The sequence below is a fragment of the Podarcis bocagei genome (genome assembly GCF_964188305.1).
Source record: "Podarcis bocagei genome assembly, chromosome: 4".
Classification (NCBI taxonomy): Eukaryota; Metazoa; Chordata; class Lepidosauria; order Squamata; family Lacertidae; genus Podarcis; species Podarcis bocagei.
In genome coordinates, this window is record NC_138128.1 from 74,601,079 (window position 1) to 74,625,369 (window position 24,291).

Here is a 24,291-nt window from a genome sequence, read left to right on the forward strand (position 1 = left end):
ATTACATTTGCTTAAAGAAAATTCACTTAGACCTATGCTAATATGGCAAGCACATCGGTTTGACCAAACAACTATTGTTACATTTCTCTGAGCACATAGTGGATATCCTTTCGTTTCTCCTTCCCCACCCCCCAAAAGTTTTTTGTCTACTATCATCAGTCATTCAGCAATCCCTGAACACTGAGCATGCTTAGCTCTCACTGGAGTCTCCCTCATTCCTTCCCTAGTTTTTTACCCTCCCTATAATTTTTTATACGTCGGCAAATCTCAACTTGCAGACTTCTCCAAAACCTTGTTGTGACAGTGTCTATGGCCTGGACACTGAAAACAGAAGGCATGATGATGAATGGCGAGTGCCTTCTCTGTCTTAACTGAACAGTACAGAATGCTCATTGCAATCACATTTTCCCAAGTTGACACACTTTTACGACTTTATTTAGGTTTTGCTAGTCTTGTAGTGGCTCAGTAGTTGAAGCAACATACTTATTTGCAAGACGCTCAGCATGACACTGATCTAGTGTGATGGCAATCTCACTCTCTTCTGTGAGATGGGGGAAACCACGCATATACCCCAAGGGATTCCTCTTTGCACCCGTGGATTATTCCCAGATGACACTCCTTGTGCACATGACACCCTCAACTGATGCCCATGTTGCACAAGCATTAAGACGGCATCTGATGAAGTAAGACTAATCCAGGAAAGCTCAAGCCATAATAAGGGTGTTAATGTTTAAAAATGCTTCAAGACTCTTTGCTGTTTTTGTTGTTGTTACAGCAAAAAACAGACTGAAGAAATCTGGTTGCTCTTACACGCATGCACAATACCATGAACTCCCACACACAAAAATGTTGCTATCTACCCAATATTTCTCTTTGACTGCATTCTAGCCGACAGAGATATCTGGCTTTATAAATCTATGCTATGTGCTATTCTTACCTAAAAGAACAATCTTACACTTCTTTACATTAAACCTCATCTCACTCCGTCCAGTTGCTCAAATGATCCATATCTGTCTGTACTTTGAATCTATCTTCTTCTGCTTTTGCATTGCTATACTTCCTAGATTTATGTCATCTGCAAAATGATCAATATTCAGTATTTAGCTAAAATAACACCTAATAAAAACAGTGACAGAAACAGAAAACAGATTTATAAAGTGATCCATCTTTTTCATCCTTAACATAAGAACTATATTAATTATCACTTGCTTCAGCAGCACATAAGTATTTGAAAACATCTCATCCCACACCGGTCTGCTTGTTCATTAAGAATTGCACAGGAGTCCCTATTGTGGCCCTCTTGCCAAAGGCGATTCACAGTGCAGGGACACAGGGGAGGGTTTTCTCTGTGATAGCCCCAAAACTTGTAACAGTCTCTTCTCTGAGGTGCATTATTCCCCTACATGGTTTTCATTTAGATGACTGGCAAAAACACACCTGCAGACCCATGATTTTGGAAGAGATGAATAACTAGCACAAGGAGAAGGTTTTCACTGTACTTTCAACTTTTCCTGTCATTATTGTATTTTACAATGGGTTTCAGTTTGTTTATAGCTAAATATGGCTTTAATGGTTTTTTAATGTTGAATGCTTTCAATGTTTACTGTGTGCCACTCTGGGGCACTCAGATACAGGAAAATACTGGAAAAAATTAAAATAAACCAAAACCACACACTATCAGCATGCCCCCTATGCAAGCATGAAGTATTCCAACTTTTTAAAAAATTGGGTCTATGGGAAATAAAAACTAATCAGTGGCTGAAATAACTGTTATTTAAACTGACACCTTGAAGATGTTTGAGGGTGTTCAATTTCTATCTGGGAGGGCACATAAACTACAGTCAGCTATGGACTATTGGAGGCATGAAAGGATGGCAATGGTGAAGGAGCCAGCAAGTTAACTGCAAACAAATGGGGGGGGGGAATGTCAAGAAAGACCTTGGTGTATTGTAAACCAATAATGTATGAGTGCTTTGGCACAAACAGCACTGTCGTGGTGCTCAGTCTTCACACAGAATCTATGTAGTAGGGATAGAGAGGGTGAAATGAGGAGATTACATTAGGTATCATGCTACCTTGAATGCTTATAAATGTATATGCCCAAGTGATCCAATTAGCAAAAAACCCTGCACCCTTTTTGCTTTTAGTTCCTAAAAAGTAAAATTAGAAATTATTTTGAGAAAGGCAGGGAGGACACTTACTTGTTTGTGATCATCAGTGAGAAGTCTAAATTTCCTGGGGGCTTTGCTTCTGGCAAACTTACAGCCATTATAATACATACTCCATGAACAGCCAAATGAGAAGGATGCTCCACATGTCTCTGGATCAAGGCCTTGACAGGCGCAGGTACGACTGTGGAAGATTTAAACAAGTGGCAATCAGCCAGCAGTGCAACAAGCTTCTATAAATGCATACCCCCAAACATCTCTGAACAGAACAATGGAAAAACACACATGTCATAGTTCATCAGCGGTTTTTGATAATGACCAATTTGGGTATAAATGTTACTTTTCCATTACTGTGTATAAGAGAGTTCCTAGTCAATTGACCTTCTAATGGGATATACTAAGTTTATAATTTAAGCTATTTAGAGAAAGATATCATGCTTGATAGGTTTGGTTGTGATTCCTTCACAGCATCAGAAGCAGCACATCAAGATGTGGCTCAAGTAAATTAAAATGAAGGGAAACACCACACCTGTCTTCTTGTAATTTCTTTTTTTGCCAGAGATGGAAACAGGAGGAGCAGAAAGCTCATTTTGGTCCTCCCACACTATACTCAAATTGGCAATTAAAAGTTGGCTACATCCTACTCAACTACAAAATAACAGTTTTTCAAGTTTTATGTACTAGGGCTATAATCTGAAATCTTAAAAAGACTAATTACGAGTCACAGAAGTAAATTATGTGGGAGAATTAAAACTTTCATGCATCAAAATATCAGTGTTCTGGAGTGCACTCACTCTTCGTTTAGTGCACATCTTCGGCTAGTTGGACAGCCATATTTTCTGAGGCTCTGGGTCAGTTCCTTGTATAGAGTGTCAGCCAGAAGATGAGGAATCCCCTCCCAAGCCAAAATAAGTATCACAATGACGGCATTTTGGCAGTGATGTCCTGCACGCTGTCGAACCAAGCAGAGCAGTTTTTCTTCATCACTACTTCTTCGTATCACCTGAAAAACAGGTTGAGTTGTTTGTAGATCAAACAGAAAGGATCTAAGGCACTGATGCCAGTTATTTGTTTGCAGACACCCTGCTGTCAGATTTCTTCTAAAGATCCTGTGCTGACCCTGTGTTGGATTTCTTCTAAAGACTGCATATTGCTACCAACCCTTATTTACCAGAATTTTGTTTTATTGGTGTCTTCACCACTCTCTCTAAGTTAGTCACATCTGGAGGGTTATTTGTTACCCATGCCTGCCTCAAGGCACACCAGAACTCCATTTCCTTCTCTTCATGGCTCATGTACAGAGATACATATGTGCTAAAGTGAAGAGGGTAAAGTCAGGTCCTACAGAGCTTCCTCCAATCATGAGCACAGCATCAGACAGGAAAAAGGATTGTACCCCAAATTCAGTGTTCATTTTGCAAAGATGATGGATTAGATTAATAGGATTAACTGGTTTGCACTGTGTTACATGTTTGAAAGCTTGCAGATTCTTTTAAATTGGTAGGCAAAACAGTAAAATAATTATTACTAATCTAAACCCACCAGCGTTGTCGTCCCAATACATCAACTCTAACCAGGTTACAAAACCACAGTTGGAGATGAATTAACAAACTCCATAGTTAGTGTCAGTACAGCAGTTAAAGCTGAGCCACCACTAAAGCAGGAAAGACAAGGCAGAATTTGCAACAAAGTGGAGAAAGGGGAGAAAAGAGCACAGAAACCCATTCCTTGTTCAGTGACTGGACATGTAACATTGGCACTTTGGCCTATAAAAAAAATTATTGATGGTAACATTAAATTTACACACTTACTCAATTCTTCTTTGATAACAGTACCAGTAATGGAGGAGCACGCAAAGCATATGCAAGTCTGGATCTTAGGAGGTTACAGACCATAAAATGCAGAGATACCTACTCACAGGCACATTATGTCACAAATGTGAATGAAATGAAGCAGATGAGACAGAAGGATGTCAACAGAGGGCTTCTGCTGCCTATACCTCCCCTCCCACCCAGCTGAGTGCCATTGAGAACAGCTGTGGTGCATCCCCAGTGGTAGGCTCCTAAACTGTTTCTAGCGCTAATAAGCTGAGCAGTGGGTCTACAGGCCACACATGAAAGTCAGCTAAGGACCCAAAGTGGCTTACCAATTTCCCAAATGTGATCTACACCCACACATTTTAGCAGTTACTTATGACCCTGGAACAAAGGCATTACCAGCTCATTTGTCTTAGAAACAACCTCCTATGCTATTTATTCCTTTGTAAAAGTACCACCTTGAAGTACTAAACAGAGATGGTCAGTACAAATAGATTCACAACCAATTTTAGCAAAGTAGCAGGTTCTGTATTCAACTCTACTAGCAGCTGGTTACGTAGCAATTATTCAATGTAAGATATCAGATTTAAACTGCTAAAATACACCAGAAGCCTTACGATCCAGTCTCTCACTGAGTTGTATTCCACAATGCCATTTTTTTGACCAACACAGACTCTGTACTTTTAATAGCTGCAGAAATTCAACGTGAGCAGGTTTTCAAATCATTGCACATATTTGACAGCAAAAAGGCATAGCAATGAAATTTCTGCATGCCATGCAACTGTTGTAGGTTCTGTCGGGGAAGGAGGCACCCCTAAATTCAACATGTCTCCTCCAAATACATATCATTCTACTTAAAGTATTTTTGTTAAAACATTTGACGTTTCCAAATACCCAAGATTCCCAAACCACCTGGGGCAAGTCTGAATCACACCTTTAAAGACACTTATGTTCCTTTCTGGGCAGAGTGAAAATCTAAGGCCTATTGGAGAACAAACAACTATAATTCACTGTGGATTGCTTACTTGTAGGGCTGTACCTTTTAATTGGTTTAAATGTTGGATTGAGCCAGCTGTAGCTTAGCTGTTAGTAGAACTATGAGTTATAAGTGCATTTATTTATGTATTTATGGCTTTGCTAAAAGAATTTTATTTTTTGCTTGATGCTATGACTGGGAATGAAAAAGTATTAAAACAGGTCTACCAAGTCTACTACTCTTTTTTTTACTGAATTTTACAGAAGGCATGCCAGAATTGTAACTTCACATCTTCAGTAATGAAATCAAAATGAATTTACCCTCAAAGTTCTCTTAAAATGGTCTCTCAATATTATACATCCCTCAATACTTAAAATGAAACCAGTGCTGATTTTCATAATATCACTAAGCCTATAAAAATAGTGGTATGATTGATTATTCTTGTAAATTTCAATGATAACAACAACAACAACAACAATAATAAGAAGAATAAACCTTTATTGTCACCACACCACCTGTGTGCAGTGAAATTAAACTAATTTCTCAGAATTTCTATTATCACCATCACATTACAGTGGTACCTCAGTTTAAGAACAGATCTGTTTAAGAACGATTCAGTTTACGAACTCCGCAAAACCGGAAATAGTGTCCCGGTTTGAGAACTTTACCTTGGTTTAAGAATGGAATCCGAATGGTGGAAGGGCACCGGCGGCAGGAGACCTCATTAGGGAAAGTGTGCCTCAGTTTAATAACGGTTTCGGTTTAAGAACGGACTTCTGGAATGGATTAAGTTCGTAAGCTGAGGTACCACTGTATACTGGAATTCGCAGTACTGCCTACTATCCCAGTAACCACAATGTTCTGCAAACTTCCTGGGTAGAACAGTTGTGGAGCTGTATTGACATAAGGTTTTTATTTTTGAATTTCACCCTACTGTAAATCAACAATGTTCAAACTTCAACATGTGACTGCAGATTAGGTTATTCATCCTTTTTTTAAAAAAAAGTTTATATCCTGCCTTTCTTCCATGGGACCTACAAAATTCCCAAGCAGTGTACCATCCAAGCACCAGCCAAACTGAGATCAGTTTAGCTTCAGACTGTCTCTATATGCAACATGCCTATACTGCTCACAAACTCATGCAAAAAGTTAAATGTACGTCCCATTCTTAGGAATCATTCTTGGTAACTTAATTGTTTCAAATCATGATGTTGAACAAATCCACTTACATCTTCAAGCAAATGAGAATTTTTATTTGGAACCACAAACAACAGAATAACTGAACACATTCAAAGCACTATCTTTCTCATTATTAAAAACATCAAATGCAGAGGATCATGAAAGTATACGATCTCCCCCTCAACTAAAGTTTGAAATGGTACAGTACAGGAAGCACTGAACCATGTGCTACTTCTGCATTTTTAATTGGCCTTTTAGATTGTCTGCTTTTCTGCTAAATTACATGCTAGAGAACCTGCTGTAGGCTGAATTTATCTCAAGGATGTTCTCCTTTTCCACTTTTCCTACACACTGGGGGACTCCTGAATATGAAATGAGCAGGTAATAGATGGCATTTCAACATACTTCAAACTTGAAATACCTTCCCACTATGTTGGTGTTTCATAATGGCATATAATCAGCAGTCATTATGCAGGAGTACTTTTAGGATCTTGCATGATCAAATATTCTAGAGATACTTAAATCTTCCAATGTTATTGACTTGTATATGTAAAAGACTATTCCTTAAATAAATTATTAAAAATATCCGTTTTTACAAAACCACATACCCCAATGTCTAGAATGCACTTATAAAAGTTAATGCCATGGGCAAGCATACTTCCTGCAGCAGTTTTAACTGCTTGGGTTCTACTTACTTGAAATATCTCTTTTAGATTGCTGAAGCAACTGTCTCAACCCTTGGCAGGAGCTCTGGAATAAGGAATAAGTTCTCTGTGAATATATATTACTTGATGTAGACTGTCCCTTCAACATCAGCCAACTAACTAATATGAACGTGCATGGGTTCACACACATATAAATGATAGAATGAATTGCACTAATGTGGAATCCAGACATAAGGTAAAATAGCTTCTCTCTACGGCAGTATAGATTAGGGCAGTTAATTCCAAAATGGAACATCCTGCAGACAAGATTCCATCTGCCTGCAGTGACAGACAGCAAATCTAAGAAAGACTGCAGAGCAGTGGCTTACAATGTGTGCAAGACAAATGGAACCCAGAAAAGACTCCAGTCAATAAAACACTTGAAAACATATCAGTTTATAACAGCCTGGTTCGCACAAAACATTAAGCCACGGTTTGTTTGAATATCTGGACTCAGCCCAGCAGTCTAACCATGGTTTGCTTTCGGCCAGCAAACCACAATATGAAGCTGTGGCTTGTTATTGGCTTAAAAATCATGTCTGGTTTTAGCATTATGCTTGCACACAACCATGGAATGCTTGGCACCCCAACCCAGATACTCAAAGGGACAAGGCAAGAGGAAGCAAACCAAGGTTGGGAGAAACAAATCATGGCTTAGCATTATGTGCAAATACACCAAGTGTGTCATCCGCCAGTATAAAAAGCAACAATGCGGCAAAAACTAAATAGGAATTGAGGTATGCATTAACCAGCCCCAGGGGAAGAATGTAAATTGTGGCAATTTATTTGAACTCTGACACATTGCTCAAACCTTCATGTAGCAAGATCTCTAACCTATTATTCTTCCATCACCAAAGATACAACCATGGATTTAAATTTTCTGGATGTCTGGTCCAATCACTACTGAAAGATTGTGACATGAAAATATAACACAGGTAAGAACAGTAAGCTCTAAATGAAATGGCACAGTGTAGATATGCAAAGTCAAGTCTCTGCTGGCCTGATATGCACAACACTTTAAACCACAATTACACTAAACTGTGATTTTAAGGTGAACATGAAGCATACATGTCTCTTCTATCCTGCTGTTATTGCTGCCAGGAGCTAGGTCGCCATGGTCTGGCTAAGTGTTACCTCTGAACTTGAGCTTGTGATTCATTTCCTCCAAACAAGCTTAGCTCCCAACAGGGGTGGAAAACAAGCAAAATGCCCATGGTTTCAGTAAGGTGCAGCCGCATCCTGCCTGTTACTCTTGAAACCATAGTTTAGTTTAACTACGGTTTAAAGGATGTGAAAATGAGACCACCGTCTAGAATGCAGGAAAGTGCTGAGCACTTCAGCTTTTTAAAAAGATCCTAACTGCAGCTTTGTTTTCTCTCTTAATTGTACCCTGTAGCTTCTTCAATGCATTATAATCCTTATCACACCAAGATGACATTTAAGAGACCAGTCAGATATAGACTGCAGAAAGGACCTTGTGGTTCTATTGAACAAGGGTCTATTGAATAAAAACACTGATCTTCCACACTTTCTTTACAGCGTTAAATTTTATAATTTAAAATTTCGACAGTGGAACAGACTCCTTCGGAAGGTGGTGGACTTTCCTTCATTGGAGGTGTTTAAGCAGAGATAGGTCATCTGCCATGAATGCTTTAGTTGAGATTCCTGCATTGCAGGGGTTGCACTAGATGACCCTTAGGGTCCCTCCCAACTCTACAATTCTAAGGGAATTTGAAATTGGAGACAAACTATAGGAACAGCTCAAAGTCACATGACAGAAAAACAGGGTGAAGCTTTTAGAAGATGGTCAAATACAGACTACTGAGGTTCATCTTGCTGCTTTAGCAGATAATTACAGATAATTTCCAAACTGTATATATTACACTATTCCCCATTCTCACTAATGTTATCTATTCTTGAGACTTTTCATTTCTGTCTTTTATAGCTTGGGACCCAAGTACCTAAATGAGCACCTCCTCCAATATCATCTATCTCAAGTCTTACAGTCAGTGGGGGAGGCCCTGTTGGTGGTGCCCGCCATCTTGGTAGTTCCTCATTTATGGAATGCTTTCCCTGGTGAGGTACATCTCCCTTCCTCATTATTAACATTCAGAAGGAATTTAAAAGCCTGCATATTCACCCAGGCATTTGATGGCTGAAATATACTGCTTCCTGGCAACCTTGAAATTATCTAGGTGCAAGGATATCTGATTTTTTTCAAATGATTTGCATTGTTTTTAATTACAAAATCAATATAAGTGCTTAAAAGTTGGGGAGAAATGTCCCCAATAGTGTAAATACATCCTAAATCATTATAATTTCTTCTCTCTCTCACTCCCGATGTATAAAGGTAAAGGAACCCCTGACTGTTGGGTCTAGTTGAGGACGACTCTGGGGTGCAGCACTCATCTCGCTTTACTGGCCAAGGGAGCCGGCATACAGCTTCTGGGTCATGTGGCCAGCATGACTAAGCCGCTTCTGGCAAACCAGAGCAATGCACAGAAACCCTGGTTAAATTGCCGTCGGAGCGGTACCTATTTATCTACTTGCACTTTGTGCTTTCGAACTGTTATGTTGGCAGGAGCAGGGACCGAGCAATGGGAGCTCACCCTGTCATGGGGATTTGAACCACCAACCTTCTGATCGGCAAGCCCTAGGCTCTATGGTTTAACCCACAGTGCCACCCGCATCCCTCCCGATATATAGATATATGCCACTTAATACTTTTACAATTCTTTAACTGGTGTACAGCATAAAAACAATATAATTACAACAAAAATAAAGCAGTAGTATAAAAGCATCATGGATGACTTTGTTGGATACAACCCCAAAAGCAGGATGAGATTCTTATGGGTCAGGGAAAGCCTGGGCAAAAATATCTGACTTCACAAAACATCTGAAACAACTTATGGTTGCTGCTTCACTTACAGCAAAGGGTATTTCTTAATGCAGGGCAATAACAGAAGATGCTCATTTTCATATCATGACCCTATGACATTCTGTAGGGTACAGTACTACAAGAATTTCCTCAGATTATCTGATTGATCCTACAGGCCTATATACAAGGGCAGGCAGTCTTTCAGGTATCCTGGTCTGAGCTGTTTATTTATATGTTAACAACAAGACCTTCAGCATGGCCCAGTACCTGATGGGCAGCCAGCGCGGTTTCCTCAGCACAATGTAACACATGCCTATCCAGGTATTCCACACAATAACCGAGGAACAGCATTCTGCACTAGCTGCAACTTCCAAACTAATCTCAAGGGAAACCCCACAAAGAGCACATATTTAACACCAATTCAGCAAAAATATAAACTATATAAATATCAAATATTAAGTTTGGCGTTATAGATGACCACAGTCTATAATAACAGAATACAATTGTTTCAATCCATCTTGTCCATTGTATGCTTTTTAATTTTTATGTACACAGCTTGGAAACTTAGTAATTCATTCATATATAAATACTTTAAACATTTTTAAAAATGCAGGAAAAATTCTTTAAAATTTAGTTTTCTTCAGTGTTGTCTACCCTTATATTGAGCACAATGGCCAGTGTTGGTTCTCCAGTGTTGGTTCTATAAGAACATAGCACAACAAATTGCCATTATTGTTTCACCTTAAATTAGTTCTTAGCACAAATTTGAAGCCCACACTTAAGCCAGTGAATCTCTGTGAATGACATAAGTTTTCCTACTAACACAGAAAGTGGCATAGAGTTTACCAGTCCACAGACAACTCTGCTCCAAATAAGCTATTTCATTGTGCTATCCTAACTGCGCAGCTTAGGTAATGCCGCTGAGTTAAAATGGAAGAGAATCAACACAGGCATTCACTTTCAATACTGAAACCACAATACAAAGCTCAGAGCAAAATAGATCTTAACCTATGTGCATAGTTATATAATAAACTGACACCGAACAAACCTTAATTTGCTCTTAATTTTCCAAGAAGAGAAACGGGTTAGTTTACTCAGAAATTAATTTTATTTGAATGGTGTAAATACCTGCATGTGAGCAGGGATAAGATAATGGGAGCAGTGGCATTTACTTTAGAATGCTTCATTATCAGTTCAGGTACAAACAAGGGCAAAAAAGCACTGCAGAATGACTCATTCCAACAGCTGTCACGTTAAATGGTTTATTAGTAAGGAATAACAAATTGATATTCCATGTTCAAAATCAGACGCCAGATTTAAGGCACATAGCAAACTGGAACACCTGGTTCTTGCATTGTTTTAAAATGCAGAGTTCACACACAAAGACAGTACCTAGCACCCACACATACACTGTGAGGAAGGCAGCATAATACCATAGTTTAGGACCCCAAGCTGGTATAGTAGATGCTACAACCCATCCTAGGGATTAATTTGATGATATCCATAATCTTCAGAACAAAGCCATTTAATAAAAACTGGACTAACTATTAAAATAAACCCAATATGCCTGTGTGAACAAGGTGTGGCTTACAGGTGGCTGGTGTAACATAGTGGTTAGTAACATAAGCTGTGATCTGAGAAGTCTACAGCTCATATCCCAGCTCAGTCATGAACTTACCCATTTGGCCTTTGGCAAACCAATCACCTTCAGCCTCAGGCCTCTTGTTTGTATCGTGACAGTAATACTGCCCTGTCATAGAACAGCTGTAAAACTTACCAAGATTAAATCCAGAGGTTCGGTGTGCAGTGACACCAGTATGCTGATAATACCCATGCCACCCTGCATTGTCTAGGGAGGCAATAGAAGTTCTCAGTGTGGGATTGGATAAGGCTAAAAACCCAAGCAAAACTTCAGTCCCAATAGTAATTTCTGTCTTTGGATGTTCTACTAAGCAGCTCGTAAGCTTTTTCCTGCTGGTTTTTGTTTTGTTTACTGCTGCTGATTTTTAATTCAATTCATTCATTCATTCTTGGTTGACTGGCTTAGATTTGATCATTGGTCACATTGTGCAACCTTTTTGATTCAAAGGAGGTAACAAAATTATTTTAATGTATAAATAAATAGCGCTTTGATCACTAAGAAAAAAGCACTTCATGGGCCTTAAGCACCATAGCTGCAATAAAAAAATGAATTTCAAGAATACAAATAAAGATATATTACAATAAAACAAAAACTTACCCACTTGGCAATTGGACACCCTTGGGAGCTTTTTCCTTCTCTGCCTGTATACACAACTACCTCAATTCTTACAGCACTTCCTTTTGCTCCATATCTGTAGAAAGGAAAAACTAGTAAGGATTATGAAATGTCCTAGTAATTAATTCCGTTAACAAGTAGAGAAGCAACAGGCCCCTTCCAAGCTTATGCCCACCACCACTTGGGGAAGGCAGCTATTAACCCCTTCCTCAGTCCTTAGGAATGGACCCAGTATACCTGAAGGAGCGTCTCCACCCCCATCGCTCAGCCCAGACACTGAGGTCCTCCTCCAAGGGTCTTCTGCTGGTTCCCTCACTGTAAGAAGCAAAGTTACAGGGAACCAGGCAGACGGTCTTCTTGGTAGTGGTGCCTTCCCTGTGGAACACCCTCCCTTCAGATGTCAAGGAAATAAACTACTATCTGACTTTTAGAAGACGTTTGAAAACTGCCCTGTTTAGGGAAGTTTTTAATGTTTCATGTTTTTACTATTCTGCTGGGAGTCGCCCAGAGTGGTGGGGAAAACCCAGCCAGATAGGCAGGGTATAAATAATAAAATTATTATTATTACTACCCCTTCTGTGCCACTGAAATAAAAAACCACTTTTCATTGCTAGCATACACTACTTTGACTATAGTACTTTAGAGAACCATTCCTATCTTGTCCTCTTAATCCCAGTTCTTTCTATCCCAACCAATAACTGCTACTAAAAACCAGGGCTGTCATAAATTATCTTAGCTGATCATATGAACTGTAATTCAACCAATTAAATCTGCATATGTTTGCACATTAATATAACAATGGTTTTATCAAATAAATGTTATAGCAGGAACCTTTAAAAAGAGGCATTCCCTCCAGAGAGAGAGACACCAAGAAAAAGAATGTTTCTTCCCCATTTGCAACTGAATGAAAAATGCCCTTTTAAACATTTAAGATCTGCTTTCCAAGTAATTGTGGCACCTTTCCAGCCAATTTAATACATTCTGTTAATCCAACCAAAAAAATTACTAAATGTGGGAGCCCAAAGTAAAACATCTACACTTTACAAACACACCAGATCTTCAACCTAACCACATGGAGAACTCCAACAAAATAAGAATGGGATTAACCTACGTCATGTGCCCTCTCACCAGAAGTTCTGTGCAATGACTTCTGCTTGTGCAATGCGGCTTCCCTCCTCTTCCCATATGCCCCCTGAAATGGGCTCAGGAAAATCCCCAGAACAGCATGCCGGGGGGAAGGAGAGTGTCATTCCGTCTGGCAAGCAGCATTCAGAATGTCTGGAATAGCATGATGATGCAATCCACCCTAGCACTATAGTACTAGATTCATCTGACATGGTGTCCATGAAAGCTTGGGCCATACTAAATGTGTAAGTATGTTAAGGTGACCTCAGTATCTGGAGTATGTGGAAAGCATATCATGATGCAGCATGGGATGCTGTACTTCAAAGAAACTTATTCAAAGAAAGCAATCAGAAGTCCTGATAGGCATACCCAATTCCTTAGGCACACCTAAATGAGAACTCTGGATTGTAGCTGATGATAAGCAACTGCCAATGTGACTTGGCTCTGAAAAGGAAAGCATGCACCTTGCAACTCTTGTTCAGGAAATCATTTGGTCTCTCTCCTTTGTCAAGATGGTATCTGAACTTCCCTCAAGCTCTAGCTGGCTTCCAGCCCAGTACTACAATTGGCCACGTTGTCCTTTATTTACCTCCTGTGACTGACCATCTGCCTTGGATACAGTCCTAAGAAACCAACACAGAAGAGATGACTCTTCCAGACCTCAGCACACCATGTCACATACCCACTTCCTGTCCAACTCCTAACACCAACTGTCTTATGAGAGTCTCAACCCCTTTCCTGAAGACAGAGTCAGCACTCAAAAAGCAGCAGCATTCTAGTTACTATAGCTCAAATACAGATATTGTAGTTCCGACCTAGTATAATCAGGCAGGGAGGCCTTAGGTAAGTACCGCAAGAAAAAAAATAAGTTATAAACCACTTATACTATCATCATATATATTTGATTTATTTTTTGGGGGGGTTATAGCGCTGTGCCTATATTTATTCAACCTTTACTCACTGATATGTATTTTCTCACCTGTCTTCCATTATTTCCCTGACTGCAGCAACACTTGGTCCCGTTCCAAGGTGTGTATAATATGGCCCTTCATCCTTCTCTATAATTTGCTCTACAGAAATAATTAAAAATAGCTGTTAAAATTATTTCATGTACCGAGTACACACATACAGTTGTGGTGTTTTTTTAAAGAGGAGAAAGATAAACATATACAGTAAAATATTTATTAGGCATGTCATACACTCCAGGCTGGAGTTAAAAGACTTGGTGGATCTCCAAGTCTGAGAAGGCTGAGGAATATTGATGGGATTAACAATGGAGCCTTTATCAAAACAGAAATGCTGTGTAATCTTTTGAAAATGTTCACATTTTGAACTAGATTCAAGTTTATTATTGTTAACTGGTTTATCATTAATATAATACTTCATTCCCTTTCAGATACTGAAGAACAGGAGCCAAATGCATATATACACATCAAGAAACTGGGGTTGTCCAATACATGGATAATGGAGGTGGGGGGGGGAGTGCTGCACCGCCAGCCAGCTCGTTGGCGGGAGCGCGGCTTCCCCCGATGCTGCAGCGAGAGGGGAGCGATCTGGAGGGTGTTTCCTGCCTACGGGGGGGGGGGGAGCTATGCGCCGCCAGCCATCTGCACAGGAACACAAATTCCCCCAATGCCGTGGCGCACAGCGGGCAGTCCCTGGGTTGTTTACTGCGCACGGCGGCATCGGGGGAGGTTGCGCTCCCAACTGGATGGCTGGCGGGAGTGCAACTTCCCCCAATGCCACTGCATGCGGGAAATGATCTAGGGCAGGGGTGTCAAACTCAAATTCATCGGGGGCCGCATCAGCAGTTTGGTCACCCTCAAAGGGCCGGTTGTATCTGTAGGACTATGTGTCCACTTTTTAAAGTGGAGGCTTCCTGTGTAGAACGGCCGGCGCCGCTAGAGGGCAGACGTTCTCTGGCTTGTAGGCTGCCGCGCATGCGCTGAAGAGGCGGCTTTCTCGTGTCAAAAAAAAAAGCAAGAATAAAAGGTGAAGGCAGGCGGCCGGCGGCGGCTACACGGGCCACATGACGAGGTCTGGTGGGCCGGATTCGGCCCACGGGCCTTGTGTTTGACACCCGTGATCTAGGGAGTGTTTCCTGACCGCAGCTGCGTGGGGGGAGAGGTTCAACAACTTTGGGCCATCTCCCCTCAATTTCCTAAAATTGACTCCCCAAAAATACGGGGGGGGGGTCTTATACATGAGGGCGTCTTATAGACGGAGAAATACAGTAAATAACATACTGCTTTTACCAAGGACACATTGGAATTCAATGAGACAACCAAAGAGAGCAGTGATAAAGATATCCCCCTGTATTATTTATAAAGGTTGTTATTCCCTAATTATCAACAAACCAACAAAACCATTTTCCTCCCTGATTGTTGCAGAGAAACAGGAAGCCAGCAATTCCCTGAAGTGAAGGCTGAAGAAGTATTTTCAACTGATAACACCAATTCTTTAGGTAACTGGAAATTCTTGGTAAATTCAGGTAATCAAGCAGTTACTTGATTAGTATATGGAGTGATATAGAGTCATCTTTTCACTTATGTGGTGGAGACTTGGACACTCACTTCATCAGAGCAGGCAAGAGGCAACATTTGCAAGATAAAAATTCTAAAGGAATCCTCGGTGAGAAAACTTTCAGAACTCCATGCAAAATGAACCAAGTTACACTTACCAACACAATCACAGCTTGGAAAATCAGTCTGTCCTTTCTTTGTAGGTGTATCGATTAGGTTCTTTGTAGGGGTGTCCAAGAACTTCATAGGCGATTCAAGAAAACTACTGAGTGTATTCTTTGTTGGAGAACACCCTAAGATCCCTGTTCTCTGTGTGTTCTCAGTCTCCAAGCTTCTTGATGTTGGAACTGTAACTTCACTTGCACACTCTGCTTTCCTGAGAGCCTGCAAGGTTTCCCCTGGGGAGGCTAAGCTACAGTTAATGGACATGGTTTGCAATTTCTGGCCCATTTGTTGTTCCACAGCACCGCATTCAAGTTTTGCTTGGTTTTCCTTGCACATTTCATCTGCTCTTTGACCAAAGATCTGAGGCAAAGGATGCATCTGAGCCATGTTCATTGTTTGCTGTACCTGAGAATTCTTGTCTTTTTCTGTAAACATCTGTACATTTTCACTTCCTTGGTTCAAACAGGATTTTGCTTCGAAGTGAGGGACAGTCAGAAGACTATTGGAGAGCAGGCCACTATGGTGCAGAGCATCTGGGGCAGCGCCTGGAGGATTGGTGCCCCGTGCCTCATTGGAGCCCATAGTTTTTATGTGCTCAGGCACCATTTCAAAGCCAAACAACTTGTCTTTCACTTTGTCTTGTGTTGAAGCAGGCAAAGGCCTGTGGTATATTATTTGAGTTTTGGGAAGAAATAATGCAGCTGCTTTTTGTTGTGATGACAAAGTATTCCGATTCCATGCCTTCTGTACTTTGGCTTTAGAAGATCTTTTCCCCAAAGCAGTTAGTTTCGAATCCTGTGACGCGTTACGACCAACCTTGCGTAGTTTAGAAGGCTTTTTCGGTATGTCCTGTAATTCACTAAGATGGCAATCTTGCTGTAGCTGATTTTGTTGGTCAGGCATTACTTGAGGCTTCTTTTTTAATCTTTTCGCCCTCGGTACTGGTTTTTCATTTTTCCGTGTTGGTTGCCTTTGCTTGACTAACAATGGACTATAATTGTTCCTTACAAATACAGATTGTTTCTTCTGCAATAGGCACTGGTCCTGTTTATGTTTTGGTTGCATATCGGGTGGTATTCGACTGAGAAGCGATGTCTTCTGATCTGGGCTTGCTTTGCTTGATTCAATTATTGCTGCAAGTTGAGTTAATTGGGTGGCTACCTCTTCCTCATCCTGGCTATGAATATTTCCCCTAAATACAGAATTACTTTTTGAATTTGAGCCATGGACAGCCTTCCCCTCCCACTTTCCAAGCATGTCTACTCTGCTCCTCCGCTGTTTGACAACACTTGAGATTTTGGAGCATGGCCCAATGGCAGCTTTATGATAAAGAGGGTGTTTCTTGGTAGTATGACCTGAAGTTCCACCAGACACTAACGCAGATAAAGACTTGGTATCTCGTGGGGAGAAATGTAGCCTACGCAATAAGCTAGACGGACCAGTGGTTTTACTGGGGAATTCAGAAATAGCACCTTGACCATTGTAAAGCAAACTCTTAGGAAAGATTCTTCTCTGTGAAGCACCATGAGAAAAGAGCTGCTGGTCTTTCTGTGGACAAGCCCCTTTGATTGCTATCAATGCAGATGACGTCAAGGGACTTTTAGGAAGGGTTCTTCTCTGCGAAGGAGCATGAGGAAAGAGCTGCTGGTCCTTCTGTGGACAACTTCCTTTGATTACTTTCAATGCAGATGATGTCAAGAAACATGAATTATCCTTTTTGTAATTGTTAAATGAATGTGAACTTTGCACTTCTGTGCACTGAACTCTTTCTGGTTTAGCTGGTAAGGCAGCTCCTGGAGGGACTTCCGACAAGCGTGTCAATGCCTCAATAGCTACAACCTGTTCTACAGTTAAATTTCGGTTTTTAATCAGAGATAAAAAAGTTGACTGAAGTGACAAATCTTCAGGTTGCAAATCTTTGCTTGGAGCACCATTTGAAGCACCATCATCAAGGCAGCCATCTTTGTCATGCACGGGAGTGCAAGATGGCTTGTCCTGAAGATCTAAAAGTGAAATAGTTTGTAAAAGTGAGTTCTCAGATTCCTGAATGGCATTAGAGTTTTCTGTCTGCTGTGCTAGAACGCGATCCTTTTCTGGAAGAGCACCACATGTTCCAGTTGTCAAAGTGCTGATATTGTTCAGCTGAGCAGCGCAACCCAAAGAGGCATCCAAGTTGCTTTCTGGGCAGCTGTTTGCTGGATCAGCACCTGTTTTTTTCAGCAACAAGTCACATTCTGCTGGTGAATAAGGAATGCTTTTAATGCCATTTCTAACAGTTTGTGCAAGCAACTTTTTGGGGTCATCTAACACGTTGGAAGAATGGACAGCTTTTGGATCCTTTTCAAAATGTTTCGAGTTCTCATTCCTTGCTCTAGCTCTACAGAGGTCACCGTTCACATGGACGCTAAGCGATGGCTTCTCATTCTGTGCCCACTTCTCCGTTTCTAAGCCAGTCATACTTCCCTTTTCATCTGCCTGTACATTTTCCCAAGGCAGCAAATGGCTTGGTTTCACCTTGGGTTTTTCGCCATGGCCGTGGGCAACACAGTCCATGAGCTCTGGTCTGCAGCCATTGACTGGTTTGTTTTCTAAGTCTCCCTGAAAAACAACACAAAAATAGTTTTAGCCAATGCTGTTAATCCTGAATATACAGATGCATCGGAACTACCCTAATTAACCTTTTTATGGGCAAAAGTATTTAAACATCAGCAATGCAACACTGTAGCAGTGGTAGTGTGAGAATGCAGCCCAAAGGAAGGTGCTTGCTTCCAAATAAAGAAGATTAAGATTGTTTTTCAAGGGTGGAGGTACTAATTCAGTGATTTCCACTGAAATAAAAATTGTGTGCGAGAGAAAAAAAGTTTAGGAGCATGTTATATAAAGTTTTGGTTTTTTCCAATATAGAGAGAGTATACAGTAACTGTAGGTAACACTTGCACCCTGAAGCCTAACTTTTGCCTAACTGAATGTGTGTCTTGGGATTGGTTCAGTGGTCTGTGACTGAGGAAACAGTGTGTACATATTATCAGGAAAAGGGAAGAGGTGGACTACAAGGTATGTTGAGGAATATTCCACCTTATCAATTCTACATTTGAGAGCTATTCAAACATCAGAATATTGCCTTTACCAAACATCTTATTATGAATATTGGAGTCCAAACTCATCCACATTGGTCTATAATGTACAATAATCTGCCTTTTGCCATTTTAAAGTTTTATTACACTATTGTAAATTCTTCATCAGCCATATGTAATGGGGTAGAAATTTTACTGGAAACAAAGATTATCAACCAGAGTCCTTTTAATTGGACAGGTCAGCTAATACTGTACAGTGGTGCCTCGCAAGACGAAATTAATTCGTTCCGCAAGTCTCTTCGTCTTGTGAGTTTTTCGTCTTGCGATCCACGGTTTCCCATAGGAATGCATTGAAAATCAATTAATGCATTCCTAGGGAAACCACCTTCAGACCAGGTCCGGGGACAGTCTGTCCCCGGACCTCTTCTGAAGGCTGGGGGGGGGGACAAGGGCTTTTCTTCCCACCCCCAGCATTTTAAAAAACCCCGGAACAGCGGAGGACTTCTCCGCTGTCCGGGCGATCTTAAAATGCTGGCGGGCGGCATTTTAAAATCGCCCCGGGACAGCGGAGGACTTCTCCGCTGTCCGGGGCGATTTAAAAGCCCCTGGGAAGGCAGGCAGGGGGGACAAAGACTTTTGCCCCCCGCCAGCCTTCAGAAGAGGTCCTGGACCTCTTCTGAAGGCGGGCGGGGGGCGAAAGTCTTTGCTCCCCCCCACCTGCCTTCAAAAGCCCTCCGGGACAGCGGAGAAACGCGCTGTGTTTCTCCGCTCTCCCGGAAAGGCAGGCAGGGGGGAACAAAGACTTTCGCCCCCCCCACCCGCCTTCAGAAGGTGTTCCCTCCCCGCCGCCCGGCTTCGGAACGATGCTCCGAAGCCGGGCGGCGGGGGCAGGTGTTCCCTCCCCGCCGCCCGGCTTCGGAGCATCGTTCCGAAGCCGGACAGCATCGTTCCGAAGCCCGGCGGCGGCGGGAGGAGGCGTTCCCGCCCCACTGCCCGGCTTCGGAGGAGGTCCGAGGACAGTGGGGAAGACGCGCTGCGCTTCCCCGCTGTCCCGGATATTTCCCTATGGGCTGTCGTCTTGCGAAGCAAGCCCATAGGGAAATTCGTCTTGCGAAGCGCCTCCAAAACGGAAAACCCTTTCGTCTAGCGGGTTTTCCGTCTTGCGAGGCGTTCGTCTTGCGAGGTACCACTGTACATTCTGAAGGTTTAGTGCTTTTTTCTGAAGATGGAAAGAGAAGTCTGGATTTCAGACTTGCAACAAAGACAAAATCAACTTTGGGACCACACTGCATATTGTCACAGGTATGGAACTGCATTATTTGCAAAGGGAAGGGAAGGGGGTTGACTTCTGCTATATAAAACGTGAAGAGGTAAAACACCAGTATACTGAGTCACACAGAGATTTACCTTCACCCATTAAAAAAATTAACATAAATGGTTTTCATACCACAACCTACATTCCAATTTATCTTGGAGTAGTAAAATGCCCCTAACCAAGGGTGAAATATCTGGGTAGGCCTGTTTCCCCAAATCAGTTTTGTTTGAAAAACCCCACGGAACATTCTTTTATCCCAATATGTTAACATTAGCTAGGACAAATAAGCACACCAGTGGCAAAAATCAATCAATTCCTTTTTGTCCCAGGCTCTTTAAGTGTACAGAAAGAAAAATTGAAGAAGTAAAGTAGTTAAAATTTGGGGGACACTGGTTTGCTGCTGTGCAGGTGACATAGTGCTTAGCTGGGGGTGCTTTCTATGAATGGGATATTATCAGGGTGATAAGAATGATAGTATGGAAATGTGGCACACAAAGGGCAAAGGCCAAAGCTCAGTGGCAGAGATGTGCATGCAAAAGATCCCACATTAAACCTCCAGCATCACCAGATGAGGCTGGGAGAAATACCTGCCTGAAACCCTGGAAAGCCACTGTCTGTTAGTGTACAGAACAATGCTGAGTTAGATGAACCAATGGTCCAATCAGGTATAGGGCAGCTACCTAAGTTGCAACACATAAACACTATTTATGCAGCAGGAGCATAGAAGACAGACTTACTGATGGGGACAGTTGTCTAGGACCAACAATGCTATGTTTTCAAGTGCTGTAAAGCTTTCAGTGGTGATATTCCTGAAGGTTCGCATTCCTTAAAAGTGTTTCCTGAAAAGGCAGAAGTTCTGTACTACAGATCCCCCACCCACAATTTTTATTCATTTTTGTATGTAATCTCTAGCTTTGACCCAGGAACAGGATGAAACTGAGCCCGAAAGCTGAAGTAAGGCAGCAGTTTCAACACTTGCTCCAGCCTGCACTGTTGCTGTAGAAACAAAGAATCAGCTTCCCTGAAGATTGTGCCTGAAAAGCAACGAGCTCCAGGAATACCCTTTATGCCCCCCCCCACAGCCAACCTCTTCCCAACCCAAACTCACTGTTTTAGGCTCCAAGGCCAACTCTGCATTGCTCCCTGCTACTTCATCACTCCATCCGACTCAAAGTGGGAGAAGGTCAAAAGGGTATGAACCCAGTTCAGCTTGCCTGCTGCCAGGATGCCAACCTGGTCCATGGGTGCTGGTGCTTCTTTCAAGCAACACTGTTGCATCCAAGGGCTTTCAGTTTTATTTCCCCTCAGCCGCTGGCTGGTGATGTGCACAAACAGCCGGCTGATGCTGCGACTACTGCCGACTACTGCCGTCACTGATTCCGTTCCCCCCAGCAACACCAGCAGCCAGTGTCTGGGCTGGTCCTCCACTGTAGCGTAACAGCAGCCAGGAGCCCAGCACTCACTGAGCTGGAGTTAACTCCTTGCAGGCCAGATACAAGTACAGGGAGGCAGAATGAACAAAGAAAAGCTGCCTCCAGTACAGAGGCGGGCAGGCGGAAAGTCTTGCTATGTATTAAAACAGCTGTAAAGTCAAATGCAGCCAGTTTGCAAAACAGTGTTGCGTATAAAACTATTCAAGTCTGCTCCTTGTCAATCACCCACTCCCCCTGCACCTCAACTTCTATATCAAACTGAAACAGATGCTAATCTGCAGGTTCACCTGCAGAAAGTCCCAGCACATCAGAGTACCCTAAAAAAGATGGAAGGGAAATCAAGCCAAGAAAAAAACATGTTATGTTTTGCAACAAGCTGAGCTTATCTCCTACTTCTCTGCATCCAAAAATGGAGCGGGCTGGGTCTCAAGAGGTGCGTTAAGTCCAAAGCAAGCTATTCAAGCAACGGTTACAAGTGAATTTGAACCAGGGGTATCAAAGCACGAAAGGGTAGATTGAAGAAAGTTCTCCTCTTTGACCCAAACTTCATTCAAATTGGCCACATGCTCATGCGCAGTCTAGACTTCATCTGAAGCGACATTCTCACTATAGCTACGAGTCGCTGCAATACAGTTCCATTCTGCACAAATCAGCAGTGGCAGCGCCGTAAGAAAAAGGATTGCAGCCTTCTTTTTAAAATGTGTAGTTTATGACTCTGGTACATTTTGCATGCAAAAAGTGCCTTTCTTTCAAATATGCTCAAGGTGCCAGGAATTGGCAGAGGGGGAATGCAAGCTACTTGTCAAAGAAAGCGCAGGCTCCTCTTGGCCTCTGCCCCCCTTTAGTGTGATGTATACTGCTCAGGTAATATGTGAAGCTCCTCTGGGTCCCATGGAGGAACCACTGCTCCTCTCTGCTCTGATAGGAAACAAGAATGACATGTGAAATAGCTCCAGCGTGGCAAAGCTCAAAGGGTGCTACCCCACAAATCTTAACTGAAAAGCAGGCAACCGAGTTCAACCATCCACAAAGCATTGTTTCCACTACCTGTCTCACACATGGTACACAGCATGAAAGGTATTAGTACTGTTTGAAATAGTCATTTAAGTTCAACTTGAATGCCAAAGTCTCCTGCAGCTATCATGGGAGTAGCTTTGTTCTGTTTTTATGGTGTACTGTATGTTTTAAATGTGTTGTAAGTCACTTGGAGACGTCTGGGTAACAACCAACTGGCAAGTCTAATAAATAACAGCAACAACCTCAGTCCTGAGTGTTCCTGGGCTATTCCTGCCCTATCTTATCTGTCCCAGTTATGGCTCTGTTAGGGTGGGAGCAGGAGAGTGCTTGTGACTTCTGGCCAACACATTACATTTGTTTCAAGATTAAAGCTAAAATGTCCTTTTTCTTAAACTCAAAACACGCTGTTCATTCTATGCTTCCTCAAACTATCATATTTGAATCTTTGTCCCTCCATTCTTCCCACTGCAGACCAGGGGTATCCAACATGGTGTTCTCTCTAGATGTTGTTGGACTCTCAACATTCCTGACTCTTGGCCACACTAGCTGGGGCTGATGAGAGTTAGTTCAACAACATCTGGAGGGCACCATGTTGCTCTATGCTACTCTAGACCTTATTTAAACGGGATAGGCTCAAACAGAAAACAGTATTGTTTTATCAGATCCCTCTTTCTCTCTAAACAAACTTTAAGTGAACCCCCTCCCACCCCAAGAAGTGCACAACCAGAGACTGGGAGGGTAATTGCAATTATTTTGTTATCTGCAAATAGAGAGAGGGGACGTCTGCTTACTGTTCTTGGTGCCAACCATTATGAAAACTCAACAAAGTAATACTTTTCTAAAAACAACAACTAAGACAATCTTGATCAAACTGAAGAGTCCAAATGATAAAGAGGCAACTAGTCTCCTGCTGGGAGAGAGCTTCAGTGGATTGTTAAGTATATTTATATTGTAAACCACCCCACAATCCTCGGATGAAAGGTGGTACGTAATTTAATAAACAAACAAATGAAATGAAAGTTACCAAGCAATATTATACCAACAATTTATAGCTTTTGTTAATGCACAGGGGGAGCAGCAAATGAATGGTCAGTTATCCATTACAGTGGTACCTCGAGTTAAGTACTTAATTCATTCTGGAGGTCCGTTCTTAACCTGAAACTGTTCTTAACCTGAAGCACCACTTTAGCTAATGGGGCCTCCTGCTGCCGCCGCACCGCCAGAGCACGATTTCTGTTCTCATCCTGAAGCAAAGTTCTTAACCCAAGGTAATATTTCTGGGTTAGGGGAGTCTAATCTGAAGCGTATGGAACCTGAGCTAACACTGTATTGGATTCTGGCCAAACCCTACCAGTCATACAGCCAGGTCTCGGTATCAGGTATCAGGACATACAGTTATCCAGATGCTGCAAGGTGCATATTCAGAAAGTGTCTGTCTAGAATTGCAGGTACAGAAGAAAAGCAAGGGATCTGTAAATTCTAGAGCTATCATACAATTAATTACCTGCTGAAAACCAAGTCCCTCTCCCAAAAATCTTGGTCAGAATCGTAGGCAAGGCTGACCTGCCCCTCAAGAGGTATGAAGCCAATTGGATTCTAGAACTCTCAAGAGATCCTTATGGTTAACTTTCCAATGGCCTGACCAAGCTATCAGACAACAA

The 24,291-nt window shown here is 41.9% G+C and overlaps 1 protein-coding gene across 2 annotated transcripts in view; it reads right to left on the bottom strand.

The window, feature by feature from the left end:
- The window catches only part of TET1 (tet methylcytosine dioxygenase 1), a 79,482-nt gene that overhangs the window by 9,481 nt on the left and 45,710 nt on the right, over nt 1–24,291 (bottom strand). For both annotated transcript variants that reach the window (XM_081189543.1, XM_081189542.1), the window contains 5 exons: nt 15,785–18,389; nt 14,084–14,174; nt 11,962–12,055; nt 2,963–3,171; nt 2,202–2,352 (listed from right to left, as the gene is read on the bottom strand). In XM_081189543.1, coding sequence (XP_081045669.1) covers nt 2,202–2,352; nt 2,963–3,171; nt 11,962–12,055; nt 14,084–14,174; nt 15,785–18,389 — 3,150 coding nt within the window. The remainder of the gene's footprint in view (nt 1–2,201; nt 2,353–2,962; nt 3,172–11,961; nt 12,056–14,083; nt 14,175–15,784; nt 18,390–24,291) is intronic.